The sequence below is a fragment of the Erithacus rubecula genome, assembly GCF_903797595.1.
Source record: "Erithacus rubecula genome assembly, chromosome: 9".
In the NCBI taxonomy this organism is placed as follows: Eukaryota; Metazoa; Chordata; class Aves; order Passeriformes; family Muscicapidae; genus Erithacus; species Erithacus rubecula.
In genome coordinates this window covers 27992966-28019644 of record NC_136660.1, presented here as the reverse complement: position 1 = coordinate 28019644, position 26679 = coordinate 27992966, and the positions used below count along the sequence as shown (strand labels likewise).

At 34.5% G+C, this 26679-nt stretch overlaps 1 protein-coding gene across 4 annotated transcripts in view; it reads right to left on the bottom strand.

The window, feature by feature from the left end:
* Positions 1-26679, bottom strand: part of ATRNL1 (attractin like 1) — a 431800-nt gene that overhangs the window by 191929 nt on the left and 213192 nt on the right. For all 4 annotated transcript variants that reach the window (XM_079312937.1, XM_079312939.1, XM_079312938.1 and 1 more), the window contains exons 25-26: positions 23491-23552; positions 9394-9472 (exon numbers count right to left, since the gene is read on the bottom strand). In XM_079312937.1, coding sequence (XP_079169063.1) covers positions 9394-9472; positions 23491-23552 — 141 coding nt within the window. The remainder of the gene's footprint in view (positions 1-9393; positions 9473-23490; positions 23553-26679) is intronic.

The window sequence follows — 26679 nt, the reverse complement described above, 5'->3', positions numbered from 1 at the left end:
CTGACTAATTCTCTGGCTCTTCTTTTCCTCCCTTTCCACTGAGATGATTTATGTTCCTCATTTTCTATAAATTGACAGCCCACTGGATCCTCTAATCAGAGGTGGACATTTTGTGCATGAGCGAATTAGTCATTAACAACATGGACTTGCTTTCTATGTGAATGTGGAAAGAGACAAGTTCATTATATTATACTGAAATACTGAATATATCTAATTTATATATTATATGATACAGAATATTATTACTGGACACTGGTAAGATATTAAGTCAAAACTCATGTGCCTGATACTGCACATAGGTCACACATGCACAAATAAAGTGTTTTTGTAACATGCATGCTCCCACTGTTCTGGAAATATTACTCCTTAACTTTGTAAAGCTAAAAAATTATTATGGTAGGCAAAAAGTAGTATAGAATCAGTATTGTGCATCATTAACATATTGAGAAAGCATAAAGCCCTAAGAAATGGCTGATTGATTTTAATTAAGATGAAAATTAAATACATACAAGATATTTCATACTTTCATAATGCATTTTAGCAAATACTTAAATATGAATGAAATATAACACATTAAAGTAACTAACAGACTGTATTTCACATGTTTGTGTCTCTTCACCCAGAAAAAATTACGAGAAAGATTTAGTGGCCATTTCACTCCTTTTTCTTCCCTAAATGAACAGAAACATAAACAAATTGCCTAGGGACAAAGGGTTACTGCAGAATAAACAAAACAGCCATTAAAATAGACCCCTCCAATTAATACCAACAGAATCTTTAATGAAAAGTGTATCACCACAACATGTACAATTGTTTGTGTGCTGCAGGTAGGGAACTGATGGCAGTGAAGCAAACAGGCACCAACACCAGTAGAAAGGAAAGGACTGACTTCCAAACCCAGGCTGCTCCCAACTGGGATATTGCATTTCCCTGCCTCCCTTAGTGCTTCTGACTGTGGCTGCACAAATAAAAAAGGCTAAGAAGCTACAGCTATTAAAGTCCATGATAAGTCTAATTAACTGGGAAATTCAAAATGTATGTGAAGCAGAAAAAAACCTAACAAGCTCAAGCTACAGGATTCATTGTGGTTTCAGTTTTGCTAATTGTATGTGGGTCAATTGGCTGCCAAAGCAGTCTGGGCTAATTTACTGATGTCACAATTTAGCTGCCATGGTGCACTCAATCCAATGAATCTCCAACAAAATATCAAATGATATTGTGTTTTCCAAAATTTACTTGTGTAAAAATTGAACAGCATGGATAAAAATAATCATATTCCCTATAGTACTTCTGCTACTAGACAACTGTACTAAAATAACATTACATTAATTTTAATTAAGTTTTGCATTTCAAAGCATTTTCCCCACACATAGTATGTTTTTATGCGACTTCTGTCAATACTTGAAGATAAAAGGAAAGCCAAAGGTTATATGTTAATTATTAATTATCTGTTGAAAATAATGTAACAAGCATGGTTTATATCAGGTCATACTAACTCTCAACTATTATTTGTGAATTGCTGGAGCAATAAAAAATATAGCTCCGGAAGAATGAGCATTTTATTATTAGATGCTTGAAAAAGAATAACTACTCTACCTTTTTGTAGAGTAGGTCATATACCCATGATTTTTTTAAAGTTTTATTTAATTGTGTGGTTTTGGTTTTGGGTTTTTTGGGGTTTTTTTGAGGGGGGTGAGGTTTGCTAGCTTTTTTTTTTTCCAACCTAACCTTTCACAGGTGTTGCCAAGTTCCTCCAGAAATGCAAATTCTGTCACCATGATCCTGATATTATTTCCTTCTATCCAGGGAAGAGGAAGAAGCCTTGAAGGTGCCCAGATGAACTGCACAACCAGTGTTTGCTCAAGAGGGATTGACCCCAAAGAATGTTTGTGTGTACAAATACAGAGAGTAGAGAAGTCCCCCATGGAATTTGTTGATTGCAACAACACTGACACTCACAGCAGTGAACACATTCTGCTGACAGAGTAAACCAATTAATAGTGCAGACACTGAAAAAATAAGTTGGTGAAGTTATTTAATTTCCAGCTGCATTGATCTTTGCATCTGCTTTGCATTGATTAGTAAAGCTCCAACTTAGCAGGGGGTCATCCACATAAGAGAAACTTCAGTGCCTTCAAAATTTTTTTAAAGAAAGAAACAATTATTCTGTATATCATCAGCAGTAACTTTAAGAGATAAAAAGGTTGATGTGCTTATTTTAGAAAGCAGGTACTATCCATACTGGGCAAAGTGAAATGCAAACACTTTGGAAGAGATTCAGGAATTATATGAATCCCACCCTCCTGTTACTCAATTACACACATAGATAAATGTACCTAAAAACAGCTCTGAAAGAAAAAATTATACCTTTGCAAGGAAATGGATGTTTGTGGGAGCAGCAAATGTTCCATAAATTACAAGCAATAAAAATTATTGTTGCGTTAATTTTTTTTTTTTTTTAATTTTTAGAGTACATGATTAGCATTCAACTGTAAATAAACTAAACTTTAGCTAGAAGGGAAGAGCAGAGCAATAGAGAGGAACTGTGTCTTCCAGGCTTGGACTCTGAGTTATTTCCCTGTTCTTTGGAGGAAGGACAGTTCAGATTTAGTTTCTTTTATGCTTCTGCCATGCAGGTGACTCACCTAGGCCAACGTTTCCCACCTAGTGCAACTAAAATTTCTGGAAACTCTGAGAAAATCTATGGAGGATCTACAGATGTGTATTGGTATTTTTTTTTTTTTAAGACCTCTTCCTGCAAATTGTCAAACTTTTTCATTCCCTCTTCATATCAGAGTTCTTGCAACACTTCTGTTGTTTGCAGCTAAATTTGCTCTTTTCTTACAGGGCTTTGAAAAACTCAAGGTTTGTTTGTGTTTTAATAGGGGACAAAAAAATTGATTCTATGCTGCAAAGACAGAAAACACAAACATAAAGAAGAGTCTCGCCACTTTGGGCCAATATTCAACACCTGTTCTTTTGTTTTTGTTAGGAGACAGAAATGAATCATCCATTTTGGTGCAATCCTCTTTATTTACAAAGAACAAAACCACCATCCTCATTCCTTTAGCACTGTGGAAACCAATTCAAATTACTTTTCTTGTCATAAATTCTAAAGAAGTTATCTGGCTTCTTCCCAGGGTCCCACTAAGGACTGTCTTTCTCATTGTCTGCTGCTTTTGCTGACAGGTAGTTTGCTAAAATTTCTGCTAATGCTCTTATGTTTACAACCAGTCCCACAGAAAACTCTCAGCCCATGCAAGCTCAAAGCACCCTCGGGCTCTGCCAAGTGGCCACTTGCCTCAGGCAGTCTTTTTTATTTGGGCCAGTTCCCTCTTTCTCTAAAATAACCTTAATTTTACCTTCCTGTTAGCTTGAAAACTTATCCCAGCACACTTGCAACAGTTAACCACAGAGTAGGACTTAATATCACCATTATAAAATTAGCATTATCTCCAGAAGCATTTTATATTCATATTTAGAAAGCTCAACTTTGATAATAAATTCTACTGAACAGAATATCACAACAATTAATTTTAAAGTACTGTTATCAGCAGTAAAACTACATTCAGGCTTCCTTTCTATGCATATCCCAGGAACCACATATAATGAAACTAATTTATTTTGATTATTGCCTTTTGGGAATCATCAGGCTAACTCCACTACACAAATGTAAGAAGGAACTTTGGTTATGTTAAGAAAAGTGAACAATTTTCTCTTCCTAGTCATAAGTACATATAATTAAAACACCTACTTAGTTTCTTTTCCCTAATTTATTTTTTTTAATAAAGAGCTCACAATTTTAATTTTAAAATCTTATTGTTGTCTGTTATTGTCTTTACCTTCTGAATTTTTGAGGAATGAAGAAACAGATCAATTAGCAAACTTACACAAATACTTTTGCTTAATTCACTTCCCAACATAAATTTTTTGAAATATAATATTGAATCTGTAACTGGTACCATTTAATACTTCTCTTCACAGAGAACAAGCATTTTGTGAGCATTACTAATATAAGAATTAATCATATACTTACTTTTATGAAATGACAGTATTATAAATACAACCTCAAATTTACAAGCAAAGAAAGTGAAGAATAACTCTCAGTATGGGAGTTTTGACTGTGGATTATTTGTACTGTCAACAAGAAGACAGGTCCCCACAAGTATCAGAGTATAAAAAGTGAACACAGTGAAAATTGGGTGGGATAAATTGTCATTTGGATGTGCCTTTTATACTGACTGCAGAGGGAGACAAGATCTAGAGTCAGCTAACCAGGCATATTGCTTGAAAGGTTCATTCAGAGAGGAATCTAAATTTTAGGTTGGAGAGAATGCAGAAAACGTCAGCCTAAAATAAATGCCTCAGTTATCCTCAGTAAAACTAGATCCACAGTTGAAATAAGCAGTCATAGCTCTATTGATTTCAGAAAAGCCTGAGCAATATAACAAGTTGAGATTCTGGTCCTATGAATAGTTCCTTTGACTTCAGTAGGATTACTCACACAGGCTATGAGTAACCACATACAGATGTGTAAGATATTTGCTAAGCAACAGACAAGAAGATAGCAAAAAAAAAACCAAAAAACCAACAAACTATCTGTGAACTTAACAACTGTCAAACATAAACTGTGTAATCCTGTAGACACATACACACATGAATACTTTACACATTGGGATACTTTTATGATGCATGTTAATATTTCTTGGTTGGTTCCTTGCTCACCCTGAAACACAGGATTGCTTTTGTTCCTTCAAAAGCTGCTGTTCAGGACTGCACCATATTCTGTGTTTTAGTATTGCTAAAATAAATGTGTTGCATTTCATAAGCAATATCATACACACCAAAAGCCATTATTGTCTTTTCTAAAGGAATACTTTAAAGCATTGTCATTTGAATAGAAAGCAAAAAAGCCTGAGCTGAAATGCACATATTCTCTATATTCATTAGTGCTATTGACATAACTGAACTTCCTTCTTGTTATTAGAGTTACCATAGAAATGAGCCTAAAGCTATTACATGAATTGTTACTGCTATTAAGAAGTAGACTACTTCAGTTTCATTTGTCTGTTTGTAAGAATTTTTGAATATTTAAGAGAATAAAACTACCTTGGTAACAAAATTAAGGCAGAAAGGTGGAGGGTTTTTTTAAACAAACATAAGCATATTTAATAAAAAGAAGTAATAACTTGAGTGGCACCCACACACTGTATAAAGCAGGCATTTTCTACAATTCCATGTTTTTATGTTTGCATATGCTATTCTTTCAGAAAGCAAATGGTGCACAGCTGACTCTGTAATGAGATGCTATATAAAAATGATATTAACATTTAAAGTTAGCACTTTACACACACAATCCATGCTTTCAAGCATTTTTACCTCAAAATGCAATCATGCATTACTTCCTCATTGCTCAAGAACTTTAGAGTGTATTACAAGAAGAAATAAGAATTTAAGTCATCTTTAAAGATACACATTCTCTTTCTAGTGTGTAATTAAAACAATGTATAAAAAAGCAATTTTCATTAAAAGAAAGTACAAATCTACTTTAACTAATTGACTGATCCAATATACACAAATATTGTTTTCAGACTAGATAAAAGGAAAAATATTTTTACAATCAGAGTGGTGAAACTTCCATGCCTGGGAACATTCAAGTTCAAGCTGGAGGAGACTCTGAGCAGCCAGTTCTGGTTGAAGGTGCTCATTGCAGGAGGGTGGGACTGGATGAGCTTTAAAGTCCATCCCAACTCAAACAATTCTATGTTTCTATGATTCTAGATAATAACACATGACACATATGTTTTGTGTGTCTGAGTGAAGGGAAGAAGATTCTTTACATACATCACTGACTACAGGCTTTTGAATTAAAGGCAACAATTCTTTAAAACATGTGATGGGACCAAGAGCACAAAAAGTATCTGAGCAGCAACTGGTTTACCTCAGGAAGGGCAAATACTTTGCTAAAATAACTCAAGTAGAAGCTGTGAGGTTTATAATCCCATCTGTGTGAGTTTGTTAGTGACCTCAGTGTAATTTTTCTACTCCTGCATAAATTTCCATACTTACCTGTAAATGTGATCTTGCTCTCTTATGAATGTTCCAAATTCCTTCTGTTTTGTTTTTGTTTTCTTGGGACTTTGGGTTTTTTTTTATCAAGACTTTAAGTGGTTTTTTTTTTAATCAAGATACTGCTATAAGAATCATGCTTTGGAAATAATCTCATCATATTCTGTATTATTCTTTTCAAGGAACAAGCTCTCTGAGATGAGCAATATTCCACTATCTTACTTCAGCCCTTCATAAAAACCTTTCTTAAAATGTCACAAATCCATGGGGGGAATGGGTGGGGGAAGGTGTCAAGGGATGCCAGGCAGGAGGCTGTTCATGTTCTCCTGCTCAAAGTTTCATTGATCTTTTTGGAACTATAAAATAAAAGAATGATACTTTCCATTTTCCCTCAATGCAGAAGGTGAATAACTTTGAAGGTACAGGGTAAGACAGTCTATCTGTTGTCCCTTGCCCTTTCAGAAGGCAGGAGAAAAGAAGAGAAGCTCATCCAGGAGTTAAAGTATAAATATAGAGTTAAAAAATCTGAGATGAAATATATCTTAAGGAACAGCAATGAAGAAAAAAAAAAATGAACCAAAATTTTGTTCCGAGCAAAAAAAAATTACCAGAGCTCAAGGTCTTAACTTAGGGAAAAATTATTTCAACTAAATAAATTGAAAGACCTATAGATATGGGCAAGGAAGTCAAATTCAGTGTAGACAAACATCAGTGTATTTTGGAAGACATGTATCCATTTTCATATACACACAATGTAAAGTTTCCTAAATGTAGATATGATAGAGCCTAAATTCAAACTGCTGAGCAAGATTTGGGCAGTGCTCTGAGCAGTGGAAAGCAAGTATTTGCTGAATGAGCAATGAATTAGGAAAGAAATGGCAGGGACAGTTTCTAAATTAGTGGGAAAACTGAGACATTCCCTCTTCACAATGCAAACAACTTGCTCCTGCTTGTACTGGACTGAGGCCATGCTATGTTCAATTTGGAATCAATAACGTTCCAATTTAGCCAAGCATTAAAGTCAGAAGGCAAAACAGGCCAAGGTTCTGAATTTTCAGCTACACATAGACATCTACAAATCTTAAAAACATTACTGGCTTATCTCAAGAGCCTGATAAAATTCACTACTAAAAGAGGGCAAGAACTGGATGGTAATGTTCCTCCTCCTTCAGGGGAGAGAAAATCAGGAGGAACCATAAAAGGATTCAAAGCTGGTAACAGCACACATTTCTGTATTTGTTTGTGTTCTTGTTTTATTTCTATTACTGTAGTTGAAGGTAACATCTCAAGAGTCAAACATTCCTGTCTTTAAAGAATGTTGAAAGAGATGAAAAGCTCATCTGCCAAATGGGCTCTAAAGTAGATACTTCAGAAATCTTTTCAACAGTAGATTGTCTCTGTGTGTCATTCATATAATTCATTTGCAACACTTAATTACGAAATCTTGTAAACTATGTTACATATAAAAAGAAGTTTTCCAGCTAGATTAAGGAAAAATATTGCACAGGTTATCAAAAACCTGTATTTGACATGAGCTGCAGCTGGTGGTCAAGAGCAGATTGAAAATAAAGGAGATTCCTTTCAACATTTAGAATTCATAATGCCACTGAACTCTAGTTAGGGGAGAAAACCAAGTTTCTCTAGTTATATTCAAGGAAAGCCAAGATTCAGAACCAACCATGAAGCTCTGAGTTCTAATCCAGTTGCCAAGTATGTCTTTCTCTTTTGCACTTTTGAAGAATTTGATTGATGTTTATGTTGCATTTATCAAACAGTTTATTTTAGCTTTCACACAGTCTTAAAAATACTTTTGGTGACATTAGGAAAATTAATTTTGGAAAACTTCACAAACTTTTCGTATGAGAATGTTTTTTTATCAAATGATGCCTAAAGACCACATAAAAATATTAAATTTCAAAAATCTAGGTGAGCAATCACAGAATATAGATCAGACCCTCTAGATATTGAAATGGGTACATTCATATTTGTTCTAAAAAACATCAATAAACCAACCTCATTAACATGAGAAATAAAATCAATGAACTACTACATTCCATGACAACACAGTTTTGCACAGAACTATCAAAGTATTGAGACAAATTTAAATGAAATAATATCAAGTTGAATAATGTGGTTTAAAGTTACCTTCATCTATATTTTGCAAGTAATAAGAAATAGATGAGAATTTGCCCTCAGAAAATTCTTAACAATGTTCACATGAATAAATTTTTTAAAAAAGTACCAAAAGGAAATAAGTACCAACAACATATATTTTCCTTTGTAGCACCACTTGAAGCTAAACCTTGGCATTAGTACATTATAATTTCAGGGAAGGAAAATTATAAGTACCAGTTACCTGGCACTTTTAAAGCATATATAAATTCACTGTAGATCTACAGTAAAAAAGTTATTTAAACATCCATAGTGCCATTATACTAAAAAAAAAAAAAAATCATTAAGGAGACCAAAGCTTGTCTTAGAAGAAAAACCCTCATGATTATAGTACATTAAGCAAGTACTCCTTCTGAAAATCATCAAGATTAGAAGCTTCAAGAAGGGAAAACATCACTACAAATTTTAAATCACATTTATGAGAGCAAAATGAAATACCACAACTATTAGTATACAATCTTATACATGTAGTAACATAGATAAAGTTTAACCTCATTTAAGTGTAATGAATTGTTAAGCAGGTAAGAACAAAGATTTGGGCCAGATTTTTCAACTTAACTGTAAGAATTTAGACCACAAAAGAATAAGATAATTTTATGTATGAATATTTACTGAGAATTTTAATTGTGCCACAGGTTTAATGATGAAACTACTGATTCTAATAGAGAGAGAATTTTTCTCCTTTGAGGGGAGGTTCAGGTTGGATATTAGGAAACATTTATTTACAGAGAAGGTGGTCAAACACTGGAACACACTTCCTAGCAAGGGGTCAGTGCTCCAAGCTCATCAGTGTATAAAAAATTATTATTTATTTGGACAATACTCTTAATAATATAGTTTAACCTTTGGTCAGCCTGAAGTGGTCAGCTGAATAATTCTTTGTAGGACCCTTTCACCTGAAATATTCTATTCAAATATTCTAAATATGCCACCATAAAGAAAATTTGCCTTTCCACAGCCTAGTGCTTCAATTCCTATAATTTTTGACAGGAGAAATAAATAAAGTTTCCTTCTTCAGCATAAAATAGTCAAGGATATAAAATGGGTACTTAAATTGCATATAAAGGAGAAAGGAGAGGAGTGATTGCTCATCAAAGTTCTCACTTATTCTGAAAGATAAAGCTACTACAACAATCTTAAAGTTACTGATACCTCTCTCCGTCGAGAAGCCCAACAGGTTTGTTTGATTTTCCAAACGACAGCAGCTACCAGCAGTAAGGATAAGAAACAACTGCAATTACAAAAGAAAAAAATAATCATTTTAATTTGTGAAAATTTTATGTTTCTAGGGTATCAAAGGTAACAAAAAGGCATTCTAGCATGGAAAAATAAACCCCAAAAATTGGGGAAAATTAAACTCTACCAGAATTACAAAGAGTCAATCATCCATGTTCAAAGTCAAAAGCAAATGCACATCACATGCTCTGGTTTCCTCCTGAAAAATGTTATCACTCTTTCCATTAGTTCCAGTACAATCCAGTACAAACCACATACCCACAACAGTCTCCACAAATATGCACTGCATGTTCCACTTTTAGTAGATGATAAAAGAGAGTGAAGTATAGCAAAAACCAAAAAAAGTTATACCAATTTATACTCTTTCACTTTGTGAATTTTGAGTAATTTCCTGGGATGCAGGAAGGGTAACTACACAGGGAGTATAATTAGTTTTGAGGAACTGGGTTTGCACAGGACAATAGGCCTATGTTATCTCATTGAGTATTTCTATGGTTAATTGCCCAGGGAAAACATCTCCATGGACACCACCACATTATAGCTCCAAAGACACAACAGAAGAAGAAAGAAAAAGAAGAAAATTAAACATCTGCACTGGATAATCAGAGCATATACCTTCTCTCCTGCCTTAATATCTCTGTATTGTAACATTTAATCCATGAAGTATTTTGGTAGAATGATCATTGAACTCTCAACCTCTTTTAGTGTATTTCTGGACGCTGACAAAAGCCTTCTAAAGCTGGCACTTGTAATCACTCAGAAGATCTTTCAAAATTTTTGACAGTTTTTTACATAATTATGTGGATTTACCAATTGTGTGAAGAACTTTCACACATATTGGCAGTTCTGCTGTACATGGTGTTTTCAATTAATGCAACGCTAACTACTGAATTATACTAGCCATTCACAACTTTTTACATTTTTTGCCAAAAAGCTTCAAAACCTATTCTTTAATGCAAGAAATACCAAGATTTCTAGAAGTAGTATAGTTCAGAGCAGTACTGTGCATAAGTGCAAAATAACACCAATGTGTCCCTTTAAAAGTAAGTACAAGGGACTGTAAATTTATTTTTGATGTCTAGGGAAGAGCAGAACTAAAAAGAAAACAAAAAAAAACCCCAAAAACCACAACCCACTGACCACCAGAATAAATTCAGTTTTGCAGCAACATCTTTTAAGGTTTTGAAGACAAGAAGCACTTATAAATAGTATTTTCTAGAAATGTTTCCTCTCCTCTAGACTGCACTGGTACCTGCAACAGATGCTTTAGGGCAGCATCAGGGAACTGATGGGCTGCTGTGCATGAAGTAAAGGAAAGCCATCTCACTCTTCTCCTCCTCTACAGTCCTTCCAAAACCCACTAAATTTGTGAAACAATAGCAACTCTGTTTGCAATTATTAACTCAGTGCTCCTGGAATTTAGAAAAGGTTAATACATGCAAGGGAGCTGGACACAAGAAACTAAGAGAGCCTTGAACTGTGTGACTGCTTCATTATGACCAGGAACAGAATCTCTACCCTTAGAAAATTCTGTCCTTCACATTTATTAATTTCTCGAGCAGTTCTCTTAAGTTAGTAGAATAGAAAATATTCAGAGTTCTGGCTGAAAGACTTCAGACAAATTGATTTTGTGCTCTGTACGTCAGTGCAGTGGTCACACTCTGAATTTTCTTGTCATCAGTCAAAACCTCAATTACTTGCAAAGCTAAAATCAGAAATGAGTGTCTCAAAGACACACCCATAAAATACTATAAACCATTGCAAGTTATAGCATTGATAATGTGACTTTTGTATAATCTTTTCTTGGCAAGTAATTTTTTTTTTTTTTTTTTTTTGTGGAGGTTTAAATGAAAATAGAAGGGGGAAAAAAAAAATCAAAATTCATGCTTAAAAAAAAAAAAAATGGAAATTGCTTTTGTGAAATTAACCTAGTTCCTGGCTGTGGTGAGATAACATCCTTGGTTTATGTAGGGCAATAAAAATTAAAGCTGACTGCAAAGGATCTCACAATACAGACTGACTTGGCAATAAAATAAGAGAATGAAATTCAGTGACAATGAACTGAAGGAATTGTGCACAAGAAAAAAAACAAACCACCACAACTAGCTACAAACACGCAATGATAGGTTCTAAATTAGCAATTACCACTCAAGAAAATGATCTTGAAGTCATTGCAGATAGTTCTTTGAACAAATCAACTCAATGTTTAGTAGCAGTCAAAACAGAAAATAGGATGTTGAAAGAGATTAGAAAAGGAATAAAGAACAAACCAGAAAACATTGGGATGTCAGCACATAAATCTATAGTGTGCCTGTACTTTGAAGCAACCATCACCTTATCTCTAAAAATCTAAGCTGAACCTAAAAGGTATAAAGGAAAGCAGCTTGGCCAGGGGGATGAAATGGTAGGAGAAATAAGTTTTCTTTGGGTTTGAAACAATAGGGAGTTGAAGGGAGTCATGATGAAGACATTAAAATCACAGTCAAAAAACATGAAAAAACAGCAAGATGGGTGTAGTGGATACTCTCCAGTCCCCCATTACACTTCTTATCACCTCCTTGGGAGAGAGACATTAAAAAAGAAAGTACAAATTAAATTAATTAAAAATTGGCCATTGGGGAGATAAGAAAGAAGCTGTCAGAAGGGGGCCAACATCAGAAAAGGGAACTTGTAGATGGGTTGCAAAGCTCCCATAGTTTCAGATGCACCCAGTTTTGATGGGACAAATGTATAATAGCTGAGAGGTCCATGCATGACAAAAAGACAAAAGTGGTTAATAATGGTTAATGGCACAGAGGATAAAAAGATTGTTCAATGGTCAAGTTTTAGATTTTTTTTTTTTAATATTCAATCACTGCTAAGTTGTATTTATGAGAACAAGGAAGTTAGGCCTCATTTACATTGCAAAGAATTTATTTTCCCCTGAAATGAAGCAATTCCCAAACCAGTTTAGAGACCAGTGGGGATGACAATTCAGTATGAATTACTGCTGGGATGCTGGAACCCTGCCAAAACAGATACTATCAGACTTGTTTTTAAAACTCTGCCATTGGAATTTTCTGGAAGGAGATTGGATAACATGGAGAGAATACAGAAAAAAACAAAACAAAACAACCCCACAAAAAGTATTTAAAACCTGGACAAAATATTTTGCTGTCAGCAACTTTACAAATTAATCATTTCACTTTTGGAAAAGATCAAGTGGCAATTTGCTTACAGTTAATCCACACAGATTATGTCCACCATCTCTGACTCTCCAACTGAGACTCTGATGACAGCCAAATAAACCAATATTTGGATAAACACCTTTGCAAAGCACATGGGTTATGAAATACTAACCCAGAGTACAGAGTTAAAACATTTCTGCACTCACCAATGTAAATCTTCCCAATTAGACAACTGCCATACTAATACACTCTTAAAACCACAGCAACCCAAGCATTATCAAGATTTTGTGCTCTCCAGGAGAAATAAGGAATATAAGGATACAGCTTTGCACAGTTTCCCTTCAAACCATGTGGAACAAAACAGGAGGAAGCACTAAAAAAGCATGCTTGAAAATCAGCAATCCATCACCAGCTGCCCAGATTACAGATTGACTGGAAGTTATTGTCCCAGCATATTTTGGAGACAATAAACAATTGGAGAACCAATTAACTTCAGAGGAAGAAGCTTTGAACACAGTTTGTGTCCAACTCAGCAGAGGAATTTGGCCAAGGAGAGGCTGCAAGAGAACACCAGGACCCAGCAGGGAGGTCTGGGTATGCAGATGCTCCTCTCAGAAGGGCCTTGGGTAGCATGAAAACAGAAATAGTGATTTAATAGGACAAAGAGAAAGGAAATTGCAAGGAATAATTACTGCCTGCATAACTATTTCTGCAAGCTACAAAGCAATTTTTTGACTTCCAGAGGTCATATTTAGGCATATTTAGTGCAGACCTGGATGAGGAAATGCAAGTGTTTTCCATAACTCAGAAATTAGTTTCTCAGTGTTTCTTTAAGTGCAGAACTGAAATGTGTTAGGGGAACTAGCGGATGTGATGCTCTTTGGTATGGGCAAACTGAAATAAAATCTATAGATGACCTTAAAGAAACTTAAATTGGTTGGATAAATAGAGGGGGAAGTCTATGAAATGTAATGATCAGCCTGTTTAGACTAGATGAATTAATGACACATTTGTGACTTAAGTCACATTTGTGACTTACTGAATAAATTGTAAGTGCATTATGGAATTCCTATTTTTAAAATTACATATTAATGCCTATAAATTACTATTAATGCCTATATTGTATCAAAATAATGGGGTTTTTTTTAAAGTTAAATAATTTACTTATTTTTGAAGGCATGTAAAAGCAACTGCCTCATGAACTAAGCATAAATATTTAAGAATCAAAACTGTAAATGGAAGGTAAACAAAACAAGTGCCATCATCCTGTCCCCATGCTCCAGCACGTGACAGACCCATCTTAGTGTTCCAAGGGGAATTCCTGCATTGCTGGCTTAGTGTGGATCTGAATAGGCTTTTGAGACAACCCCTGAGTGCCCCTGTGGACCTGGAGCTGAATTAGAAGTGCAATGTTCACTCCCAACCCAAAGGGGCTGTCAGTCCAGGAACTAAACTAGAGAGAGTTCAAATACCAAAAACATGCATTCATTGAGGGTGTCAGGTCCTCAGCATCACCTTGCCCAAGGGATGATCTGTTTGTCCCCGCTCACCAACACAGACAGAAACTCCCAAAATCCTTTCACCAAGTTTGTCAGGATGACAGCAAACTCATTGACTGTGCACACATACATTCACCCTTATTTTAAAGGTTCCTCCCAAGCCTTTTTTTGAACATAGGAGTTGGGCCACCAAGGCAATTATTGCTCAATCACTTGACTTTTGCTATGTTGAGACAGTAATTAAATATCCCTCTGTATACACAAACCTCCTTCCTGTTGGTCTTTCTTTGACAAGGGCACAAAAATGTACAGTTCCCTAATTAGCAATCTAAACAGTGACCCCATGCTCTATTGTTTCTCTTCTAGTACTAACATGAACAACAATTTAACATATTTGGTAAAACAAACTGACAAAAAAAAGCTTTTTAATGAGGATATATGCAAAGAAAACAAGTCTCATACCTAAGTTAATATTTTCAAGGTGGTACTGCAAAAGTTTCCTAACAGATCACATTAACTGTTTTTCTAAGAACTGCTTTCCCAACACATTATTTACTATCATTTTATTGGCAAATAGAGCCCATTTTAATTGATATTTTATAAAGCAAGCACAATCCTAAAATAAAAATAATTGAACAATTATTTTTCTAACACCATGACTTCAAATAGCAATTATTGTCACAGCAATTGATTTCTCTCATTGTATTTGACAAGAACATTGTGTTTATGATTATGATGTGCTGGGTTCAGCCATCCTTGTTTTAACTGGTATACACATGACAAGCAGCTCCAAAGATTTCAACAGGATTATCTGAAGCACAAAACATTGTAAACATAAAATTAGAAGTCTGATATGTATGACAGCAATATATTTTTTTTAAATTTTAATGATTAATTAAATTGCTATGAATCACAAAGTTTCACAAACATCATTATAAGTAGGACTATTTCAGTGATTAGCAATTCAGAACAATTCTGGGAATGAAATGTTTCAATTCCAAATTGAAATGTGTAAAGACTTAGGGGAAGGTAGTATTGGCTAGCAAGGAAGTAGGATATGCCAATTCCAGTTCATGGTAATGCAGTGTGTGGGGTCAGGGAAATAAATCCTGGCTGTGGAGCCACAACATTCCAGGCAGGAGTGCTGAATTCTGCTCAGGGAGAGCTCTGGCTGGCACAGCCAGTGAAAGGCATTGCCCCCAAAGGCAGCATCCCCATCCAGGTGACTCAGGAAGATCCTTTTCCCATTCCTGCTTGTCATGACAACACCCCCAGCACCAGCAGCTCCATTTTCTGCAACTGATCAGCCAAGATCAGCAATCTTTTCCTTTTCAGCCACAAAATGTCATTGTTGCACAACCCTAAATATGACAGGGCTTTTTCCATCAACCTAGATCTATATTCCATTCTTTCCCCCCCACTCCAGTTTCTTTCTGAATAAAAGGAATCCAAGGAAAGTGTGAGCCTGTAATCCAAAAGCCACTCAGAGGGTTCAGACACACAGTTCTTGCTTTCCAAACTGCAAAGTTAAAGAAATGCCTGAATATGAGGCAAAGTATCTACGATGGTATTTAAAACTCAAAGTATTACCAAAAATCATTTAAATGCAAATTTGTATTTATTTGAGTCTCAAATGGAATTCACACAAGTTAAGCAACAAGTTTCAAGTTCATTTGAAACTAATTACACGGATAATTCTTCTTATCCAGATGACTGATTAAAACATTATTTTTTGATGCAATCCTGAAAATCCATATATCCCCATAAATAACTCTTGCATAAAGTGTCTCATGAAAAATCACATAACTGCCCTTAAAATTCTTTTCTCACAGGTCCACAACTACCAAACTTACACAAAACACATTAAGAGTTGATAAGAAATTAAGAGTTGATAAGAAATAGATATCTGCCTTCTAATCTGGTCCTTCCAGGCTCAACACTGCATTTGGTAAGAATGCATGGAAAAGAATATCCACATGAGATTTGTTTTATTTTGTCATGTTAAAACCATGATACTACCAAAAGAATGTTGTAAGTCTCCAGAGCAGCACACTAAAAATTACTATTAGAAACATCGTGAAAATAATTTTGTTGAGTCAGAAGAGCAAAATTAAGCAAAATGATAAATTAAGACTTCAATAATGGTATTAATAAAGCTTTACAATTTAAGCTCTGAATGCATAATGGGAAATGGGGAGATTGAAGTATCAATGGTGTGAACTGCCTTTTATATTAATTATATATTTAAGTAAGCAGTAGCAATGAAATATAAATATAGTATGTATTAATTTGTTAGTCAGAATAGCTACTTTTTTTGTGCTTAATAATTTATTAATATATATTGAATGCAGAAAACCAACTTAATCCTTCCCCTCCCAAGGCAAAAACCCCCATAACAGTTTAAAATCATCTCTGACAAGTGCCTCTGCAAAGTCTGGGTTTATTGGTCTTTCCTGTGCAATGAAACATCAAAAGTCTCCTTGAAAGTAAAGATGAAATAAATGCTTGAACAGGGAACTTGTAATTAGCAGAAAATTATTTTGGAAAAAAAAATGGGCATTTTTTCAGTGTGTACATGTACCACAATGTTATAGAGGATGAAGGGGAGTTTTAAATTCAATATTTATTCCATAAAATAATTACTTAAAAGTAACTATAAAAAAGCACATATACATTTTTTAGATTTCTATTTTCCTACATGCATAATTCATGCGTATACCCACAAAGCTGTGGTTTTATATTAAATATACCACAAGCTGCTACAGCAAAGCAGAATGATCAATTATACAAACAGCCTTTATGTCCAACTAAAAAGAGAAAATGGATGCAATGCACACCAAGGCTCTATTGAGAGACCAACATTCCCATTTAATCTGCCAATCCCATATCAGAATAAAGTGAACCATGTAAAAGGACTCTGAAATATATTACACAATAAACTCTAGATGTGAACTTTAACCCTCCATAGCTCTTCCTTTCACCTCTTGGAGGCAACAAATAAAAAAGATTTACAATCAAAGTGATTTAATCTCATGTAAAATGAAATTAATCTCCACAAAATAAATAGAACATTGCACCTATTAAGTGTGATTATGTTTCTTTTAGTCATGGAAAAGACATTCACATTTCATATAATTTTATGGGTTTGCCCTTCATGGGTGAGGTACTCTGTATTTCTCTCAGTAAGTGATGTTACATGTAAAAAAACCAAAAAACCCCAACATATAAAATTTTTATATATCTGTCCACTGAAATTTTGGACAAATTATGAAATACAGAATATTTCATGCAGTAGCTTTCCAGAATGATTAGAAATTGAATACATTGTTTCTATTACAAAATAGTTGTGCTTTCACTTTTGCTTCTTTGCAATGGTCTTCCTGATTTATGCTAATTTAGAATTTAAATATAAGGTGGGGGGGAGGCAAAGAAAGACTCATTTACTCTAATTACTGTCAGCTAGTGATTTAAGGAAGAACAATTGTTGCCAATGCTAAATTTCAGCAGCCTTCACAACAAAAAGATGCCCATTATTCCAAGAATATGTTTTACAATATTTTTTCAATATTTTTGCTCATTCTTAGTTTTCACTGCTCTCTCTAGTGCAGCCATTATTCTTTAATAATGCATCACAGAAACAAAAAATATGTTTAGAAAGCCACCATACCATGTCAGTATTGTTTAGCATGACAGACTGAAATACAATGAAGAAATTTGACATGTACAAAAAAATTTTTTTTTACTTTTTTCAAAGAGGCAGATACGTTAAAAGCAGTAGTGTAAAATGTCATAACTTTCCTTATTATAAGTCCTGTAAAAATTAAATTTTCCTGAGGACAGAGCAAGGATTTTTAGATTTCTAGGCCAAAGAAGCATCGTTCAAGAAGAATACTAAAAATTCTGTAATTGAACTGGATAAAGAATAGAAAGCCCCTGATTCCCCTAAACCTTGTATTAAAATTTCAGCTAATAAAGACTGAAAACACATTAGAAAAGAAATATAATTTTTCTAAGTGATGAGTAAACACTCATCATAATAAATAAATATCCTAAAATATCATCAAAAATTATAGAAAAATTATTAAAAAAAACATAGAAAACCAACAATGATATAGAACATGATTGGGCCTCATATGAAGATTCAATTCAGATTAAAAAAACTTAAATAGGTTATATAACTACTTTTTACTGTGTAATTCTTAGTGTGGCTTTTGGAATCCACAACAGAATTTCTACAGTTTTTCTTCTTATTGGCAAAGCATACCATCAGTACCTTGGATTCCAGGAGACAAACTAGAAAGACCACAAAACATCCCACACAAAAGGCTTCATTTGGTACCAGGAAATTTTACTGGAATATTTGCATTAATATTCCAACAGAGAAGATGAATTCCTTTGAATTAAGACATCTCTTCTAAAAAGGAATAATCAGATTGAATATTCTTAGACGTATGAAATTCACAGCACAGCACGTGGTCTAGCCCTGTCTTTTCTCTCTTCCTGTGATTTATTACACTGAGCACAGGGACCTGGAATATTCCTGCCCTGCCAGGAGCAGATTGCTCATTTCTTGGCTGTCACTCAGTGCCCAGCCCGTCACACCGGCCGTGCCTGCAGACACAGAGCTGCTTGTCACCCTCTGTAATGGACAATGACACTACTGCCTGGAGGAAAACACTAATGTTTTTTACTTCCCCTATTTTTTTTTGTTATTGTTTTTCTTCATCAGTTTTCACTCCACTTCACTGTATTCTTTACATCTGGGAGCAAACTCCTGAAGTTAACTTTGCAAGTGGTACATGTCATAAGGAGACCGAATTCCTTCTCTTTGGAATTAAAATGGCAAAAGCAAAATTTCAAGTCCATTTATCACAGATGAAAACCTGTTCAAGTTCTTTTGTTTAAAGTACAGTGGACTGGAGTTTCATAAAAAAGTGACCAGGATTAAGAAATCTAGAAGAAAAATTACTGTGAGCACCGAAGCTGTTGAAGTCCAAGAAAACAATTGACTAAAAGGATTTAAGAAAATACAATACAAAATGTAGGAAATCAAAACATAAAAACTGTATGAATTATCTGTGATGCTTCTTAGGATACAAAATCCCATGCAGCTGTAGAAAGATGCCCCTGAAAAGAGAAAATGCCAGAGGTTCAGGAGGCACAATGAACACCTCTCATTGCATTTGGTACATAAAGGAAGGGAGACTTCCAAGCTTTAAATGCACTGACTTCAAGGAAGGAAAAAGCCTGTTTTATACCAAACAGGTATATTGGCCATCTTCAGATATCTGAGCAACTATTTTGTCTTTTTGAGGAACAGTGTCTGTTGAAATCAAAATATGGTCAGCAATATTGCAATCACACACATGTCCAAATGACACCAAGGACAAACAGAAAGATGAAAAACAGGAAGAAAATAATGGAAAACCATTCTATTCACTGAAGGATTAAGTGACTCATCCCTTGTTTTGATGAGCAACTGATCCAGCAGTAATGGGGAATCTCCTCTGCCTGCAGGCCAATAACAAGTGACTGCCTTCTCCAGAAATATGAACACACAAAATAACTGCACAGTGATGACAAAGTTTCTGTGTGATTCAGAGAGCAGAAGACACAAAGCTACATTCAACAATTGAAAACAAATATTTAAAGAAAAGAAGCCCACCAAGTCAAATTGCCCACCACAGTACAGATGTGCTTTTTCCAGTGGAATTCCAACAGCTTTGTGCTTCTAAGTGAGGTGAAAACTTTTAATGCATCACTAAGTAAAAATCAATTTTATTCTAGCCCCAAAAATAAAATCCATTTTGCTACAATAACTTGATTTTCATATTACTATAAAATATTCTAATTCAGATTTATTAGAGTTCTGGATTTCCTGAGCTCCCAGCCATGGTGGACGTGATCTGATCCCAACACAATTTTTATCTTTCTCATAAAGATCAATATTGGAGGATCTCATAAAGATAAGCATGCCAAAATCCAGCACTAATTTATCATCTTTCATTTTAACAGAAACAAAAGATGAAGGCAGGGATACAGACCAAAGGATGCTGGTAAAGAGCAGGAGTTCTGCCATTGCAAACTCACCCCCAGGGTGGTGGATTCAAGCACTGCAGCTCTCAGGAGCTCAGACTCAATCTGCTGAAATGCAGCCAACCCCTCCCACTGCAGGGAACACAACTAAAGGGACTGCTCAGAGATTCTACTCTCTATGGAGTTAATAATCTGGTTCTTCAGCATCTGCTGCAATTCCTGTTGCAGCTCATGCTCATCTTTACCAAAATACCCATCCTCTCCTTCTGCAATAAGCACTGGGTATATTTTGAATATTGTTTTTTCTTACTTATAGTGCTCACAGAAAGATGTAACAGAAAGAATGTACCCCTGATCCTAAATGACTATAATTTTTCATGGAATTTCTTAAAGCACGCACAAAAGAAGGATTTTCCAACTTTCAGAGTCCATATTGTTAACAATGGTCTACTTAATTAAAACCTGGAGATTCTGTAATTTATGACAGTATGGAGATATGTTACAAAAGTAACTAAAATATTCTATTAAATCGGTCAGCTCACCCAAAGTACCAGAGGCAAGGAAATAGTAGTTCTGGGAGTTCAGAGAACATGCCTGCTGAGTTAGTAGTTGGCACCATGCATTTGAAAAAGGCTTTAAAAACATGGTTCTGGCAATAGCACCTGCTTATCATTTCCTATCACGAGTATATTAACAGCTAACCTTTGTCATCTGCACCAATTTCATGCTTGCCTGGTTTTTGATTATGAGATTTAACCACATTTCTTACCAGAACTTATGCTTCAGATTCTTAATACGAATAATTATCTGGGAATTGCTTGAGTACTGTTATAAATTCTGTTATAATGTTTATAATTTTATTTAAAAGCAGGTACAGAAATCAGGTGTTTCTTAGCTCTCCACTTAGGATTTACTCATATAATAGATAATAAAACTATCAATTATTAACAATCGATTTTCATGGATGTTAGTGTGATCTAAAGAAGTAAATAGAGTTTTCATATACCTTCATGAAATGTCTAAAATGTCCTGGCACCATTTAGCTAAATCCATATATTCACATAAGACTTGAAAACACTGACAGTTTCTTTATCAATTAGAGTTTGAAACTAAACAAGAAAAGCCAGACTTTAGGATATTTTGGGTTTTAGTGGTCAAGGTAATACAGAAATGTATACTTTCTTTAACTGTGCATACTGCATTTCCTCATCATATCATTCATATTTGCTGCCTGTAAAATTTTCCAATGAGATCTGTATTTCTTCAAAGAAGGTGGAAAGGAAAACAGGCACAAAATGCTCAATTTGTGTGATGGCTAAAAATTCTCCAAGGCACTGAGCACAGCAGCACAGATGCCACACTCTCCGTAAGACAGTTTGGAATCTGTTACTACTCTTACACTGCATTTTTATTCTTAGAGAAAAGGTCACTGAACCAGTAGCTGCATCAAAACCTTCCAGCAGAAAAAGAATGAAATTAAATAGGGTAGGGGTTTTTAATAAGGCATATCTGGTCTGAAGCACTACAGTTTCAATAATATTCTGCTTTTTTTTTTTTTTTTCAATATAACTTATATGTATTTTTATCTTATCCTAGAACTTTTTTGTTCTAGAATATACAGTATCAGCATCCTGGTAGATCAAGCATTAATTGCAGACCTAATCATAGATTTTTTGCTTTATTATGTATAATTTCAAATAAAGTCCTTACAGAACAATACTTTTACAAGAGTTCATCTTGATACATCAGGACAGTTCTAAAAATGCCTAATTTGATGTTTCTGATTCAAGCAGTAAAATGTCTATTTCATCTGTCAGTCTGGAACACAAAACCTATAAAGGAACAGTTTTAAACTACACTTTTGCCTGGTTGTTGAATAGCTGTTATTGTCAAATGGGTCTATTTGCTGCTTTGGCCAGGAAGGGTGAACTGCATTTTGCCACATCCTCAGAAATAGAAGTATAATACTGGATGGGAGAAATGCAAAGGCATGTTTATCAAAGCATGTTGAAATCCATTTTCTTATCAAGCACATTCAAATTGTCTTTAAACATAATTATTTTCTCTATCAATAAAATTAGTAAATATGGCCAGGGTTATTACCATTATCACCATGATTTGCCACAATCACAATACACCTCATTCCTGTTCAGTAAACAAACAAACCAACCTAAATCCACACAAAACAAGAAACAAACAAACAAACCCTTATTAAAATTATTCTTTTAGGCTACAAACTTTTGGCATCCTAGCTGTGCATTTATCCAGAACAAACTGCATGGGCCAGACCATGGCACCAGGAGGGACAATGCCATGAACCCACAGAGGTGGCTGCACCACCACAGAGCCTGTAGTTCACCTTTTCTAAGGCTGCACAGAGCACCAACAAATTCCTCCTACTAATTCACCTACTAAACTCTTCATCAGTCCATGCCCTGGGTACAGAAAACTTCAGGCTCTGTTCATTTCTGTGCCCTTTTTGGTAACAGCAATAAACAGAATTTGGACCATTCACAGTATTTAAGAGTCTGATTCTTTAGGTACAGCTCCTCAGAGCACAGTGATTAAAGCCAACAGAGAAGCCCTACTGTGAACTTGTGAAATAAAATCATGGCCATTCTAGAAACACAGAAAGTCTGATGAACACACCTGTCTGCCACTGTTCATATTCTGTGTACACTTCATGGTTATTGGGAAATACCCTCACAGCAAGATTTCAAAGCACTGTAACTAACCCATGTATATTCAAGTTTGTGACATTTTATAAGATAGCTGAAGTTTTCAGAAGTCTTTCAGTGGAGTTTTGTTCACGTTCTAGAAAAGTTGTTCATTTGCAGTTGAAGCTCATCTCTGCATTGCTGCCAGAACCAAATCTCAGGCATCAGCTACTGCCTTTCACAATTAATCTCTAACACATGAAAGCATTAGTACTGACATGCTGTGCTTTATTAAAAATAACAAGCTATTGAACTGAGCCATCATTTAAATAATTCCATAAAAGTGTTTATACAAAAATCACACACATGAATTAGTTGAGTTTAGCTGGCTTTTTTTAATCACTCTAATATATGGTACAAACCCAGCTAATCTTTAGGAGGTTTGATGACTGTACCGCTGAATATGAAATACACAATTATATAATGCAAGATTCCAGCAGCTGCCTTTAATTGGCCAGGACCCTACACTTGTGCAAATTACAGAACACAGTCTGAAGTTTCAGAAGTTTCACAGATTCAGAAGCTGATTAAGATACTGGTTTGATGGTAGAGGCATCAAAATTTCAGGCAGAAGATAAAAAAAAAACAATTTACCTGAAGAAGGTGACAAAGAACTGCACCAGATCCATGATAGTATTGTGCTGTGAGAAGGCAATCTGCAAATAAAATAGAAGTAAATTACAACATTTTCAGACTCAACAGCTCTTTTTAGATGAGGGCTTTATGGCTCCATGGATGATTACTTTCAAGTGCCATTTCAGTCTAGTCTGCACACACCTGCATTTATGATAAAGTGAGATGAGCAACTGATTTCCATATCCTTGCTGGTATCAAAATACAAACAATGGAATATAATACCTTTACTGAAGCTAATAGAAATATCCCTTTAATATGAACAATAAAAACAATATGAAAAATATTAAGAAATCATATTGTTATAAATTGTCTTGTTTATAGTCAACTGTTTTGACCAACACCATCTTCCATTTTAATAACAACACTGAAACAAGGTTTTAGAGAAGACAAATAACATATAGTGCTTAAAATTAATGCATTAAAAATAGTTTAATTGTATAATATTAAAATTAATGTATATGTTAATTTAATTTTTTAAAAAGATACATCTGGTGCATAATAAAACTGTTTCAAAGCAAATTACTTTAAAGACAAAGTAATAAATATTCTTTTGGGCTACATTTTTATAGCCTCACCAGAATATACATTAGTTCAGCTCCTTGCTGTAATTTTTGTGAGTATTTAAGAATTATCTCTAAGTCAGCATACACATAGAGACTTTCACACTTGCATGCAATACTGACTATAATTATTTTTGTAAGTATTTTTTGCTAATGTTAAAAACACTACTTAATATTTATGTTATATCTACAAATATCCATAAGTCCCTGTCTTGCTGTTTTTTAGAATATAATTATCAAACTAAAGATACAGGGAATCTTCTACTTTGAACTGTACAAAGTGTTTATCTAACTGTATTTATTCTCCTTTCAAACAATTGTTGGGTTTAGAAATCTTTGTGCATTAAGATCTGATCTTTACTATTAATTACACCAAATTACTCTGAGTCCCTTTCATACCTTACTTGTGAACTTCTGAAATGATAATTCATGATAATTCCTGATACTCAAGAATTTGTTTTTTTTTCCCTTTCTTTTTTTTTTTCTTTTAGGCCAAAGCTATACCATGCCTTGTGCCAGCCAAACACAGCTAAACATAGAACAATTGCCTAAAATTACATCTGAGAAAAGACCAGAAGACTTCTCTGGCTGAATATAAAGTGCAACCCAAGCATAAACAATTGTTTAAGTATAACTTGAACAAAAAGGAAAGTTTTCCAAATTCATTTTTTATATTTTAAATGCTGTCTGGATTTACTTGAAGTACTATTTAGTACTCAAAATCACTCCTGGTGTTCCCAGAATGATTTTTACAAGTACCATACTTCAGGTGATGAAATAGCACAAGGACAAAAAGTCATGCCAGTTTTGATAGAGTTCACCTTCTGTGACCTATTGAAATGCTCTTTGTTGAAGGAGCATTTGGATTTTGCATTACTATAATTATTTTCATTCAATCTGTCAGAATTCTTTAAGAGCCTCTGTGAGTCTAGAAACAACTCCAGTGTGCAATCAAACCCCACAATCTGATCTCAATCATACCAGCAAAGTTTCACCTTTTTAAATCAATTTTTAAGAAACCATAGTGCTTCTATTTCTCCTTTCCAACAACAAAAATGAAGTCAGCAGATGTAAAATATGTCAATGATTTTATATCATTATGAATAATTAAATTTTCTGCATAGTCCAAAGCTCAGTGATACAAAGTTTTTACCCAAAAATGGACAGAAAAGGAATTATTCCATATTTTCCAACCTCTATTAATCTAATAATCTACTCAAGATAAGTGCAAAGTTCTACTGCTTGTGTCCATGTTTGGAAATTAAGGAAGAACATCTCTCTGTGAGACTTGATTGGTTGGTTGTATGGGATTTTCCTGAAAGAACTCACACTTTAAACCAGAAAGACAGAAAGTTGCATTCCAAAAGTAATTTCCAATTTTAATCAAACATCTTCTAATTATTACATAGAGTTCATGTTTAAAAGATGAACTACAGTGTTTTCTGAACAGTTTCATGAATCTTTGACTAATTCCAACACAGAATATAACAAAAAGAATACATATTTTAATTATAAGTAGATCACAAAGAAGGCAGTAAATGTCATGAACCTAGGACTGATACAAAGAATCATAATACAATTAAAAAGATTTATTTCCATTGGGGTTTCACATAGATATGAATGTAATTGTCTTTTTGCTTATGCCTATATAGATAAGGCTCAAGAAAAGAAAAGTTTTTCAACCCAAGGTTTTACTTTGGACTTAAAGACATTGGAGACAATATCTCCTTTGTTAATTTGTATCATACCTTAGTAGTTTTCAGTTTCCTCAAAACATCTAAAAAGCTTGTGGATCCCACAAATATTATCTCTGGCTTCTCTTACAAATAAGGAAAAAGATAAATATCCTTTCCAACATTTCCTATGGAACAGAACCAAGTGCTGGAACACAATTTTTTTAAAGGATAACCTCTATGAGCTATTGCTATTATTATCATTACTGTTATTGTTGTTCTTGTCAACTGCAATAGAAATCCATCAGATCAAAGTAACATCAATATACTAAGGATTAAATGCAGAATATAAATATTCCAGCTCAATATCTTAAGAAGAAAAGGCTGATGAGTGATAAATGAACTGTGGGGATTCTTGCCACAAACCAAAGACATGTCTACCTTTTTTCTCTGCCACAGTAAAGGTTTTGAAAAAGATGGTTTTAAAAAAGCAAGCAGACAAATGTTTTAAACAATATGTGGCCAAATTGGAAGATGAGGCTTTGTGACTGCAGGCAAATCCTTTATTGCAATTAAGGATTCAAGAGTCAGATAAGCAGCAGAATATGCCAGAGAGCACAGACACTAGGATGCACTGCAATCAACATTTTAACATGGTACTTGTTCACTTTTCACTTTTGGTTATGCACATGATGTAGGGAATACACTTCACACTGAATAATGATGGATGGAATAGGTCTGTTGAAAGAGGAACAACTTCTGAACACAGATTTTTCCAGCCTTCAGAAGTTAATGTCTGCAGGAATTGATCCATTTTTTCCCATTGCTCCAGTTCATCTTTACCTTGTCTATCACATGCAGCAGTAATAGAGTCCTACAGAACAATAGGTCAAGATCTGTTCCATGACAAAAAT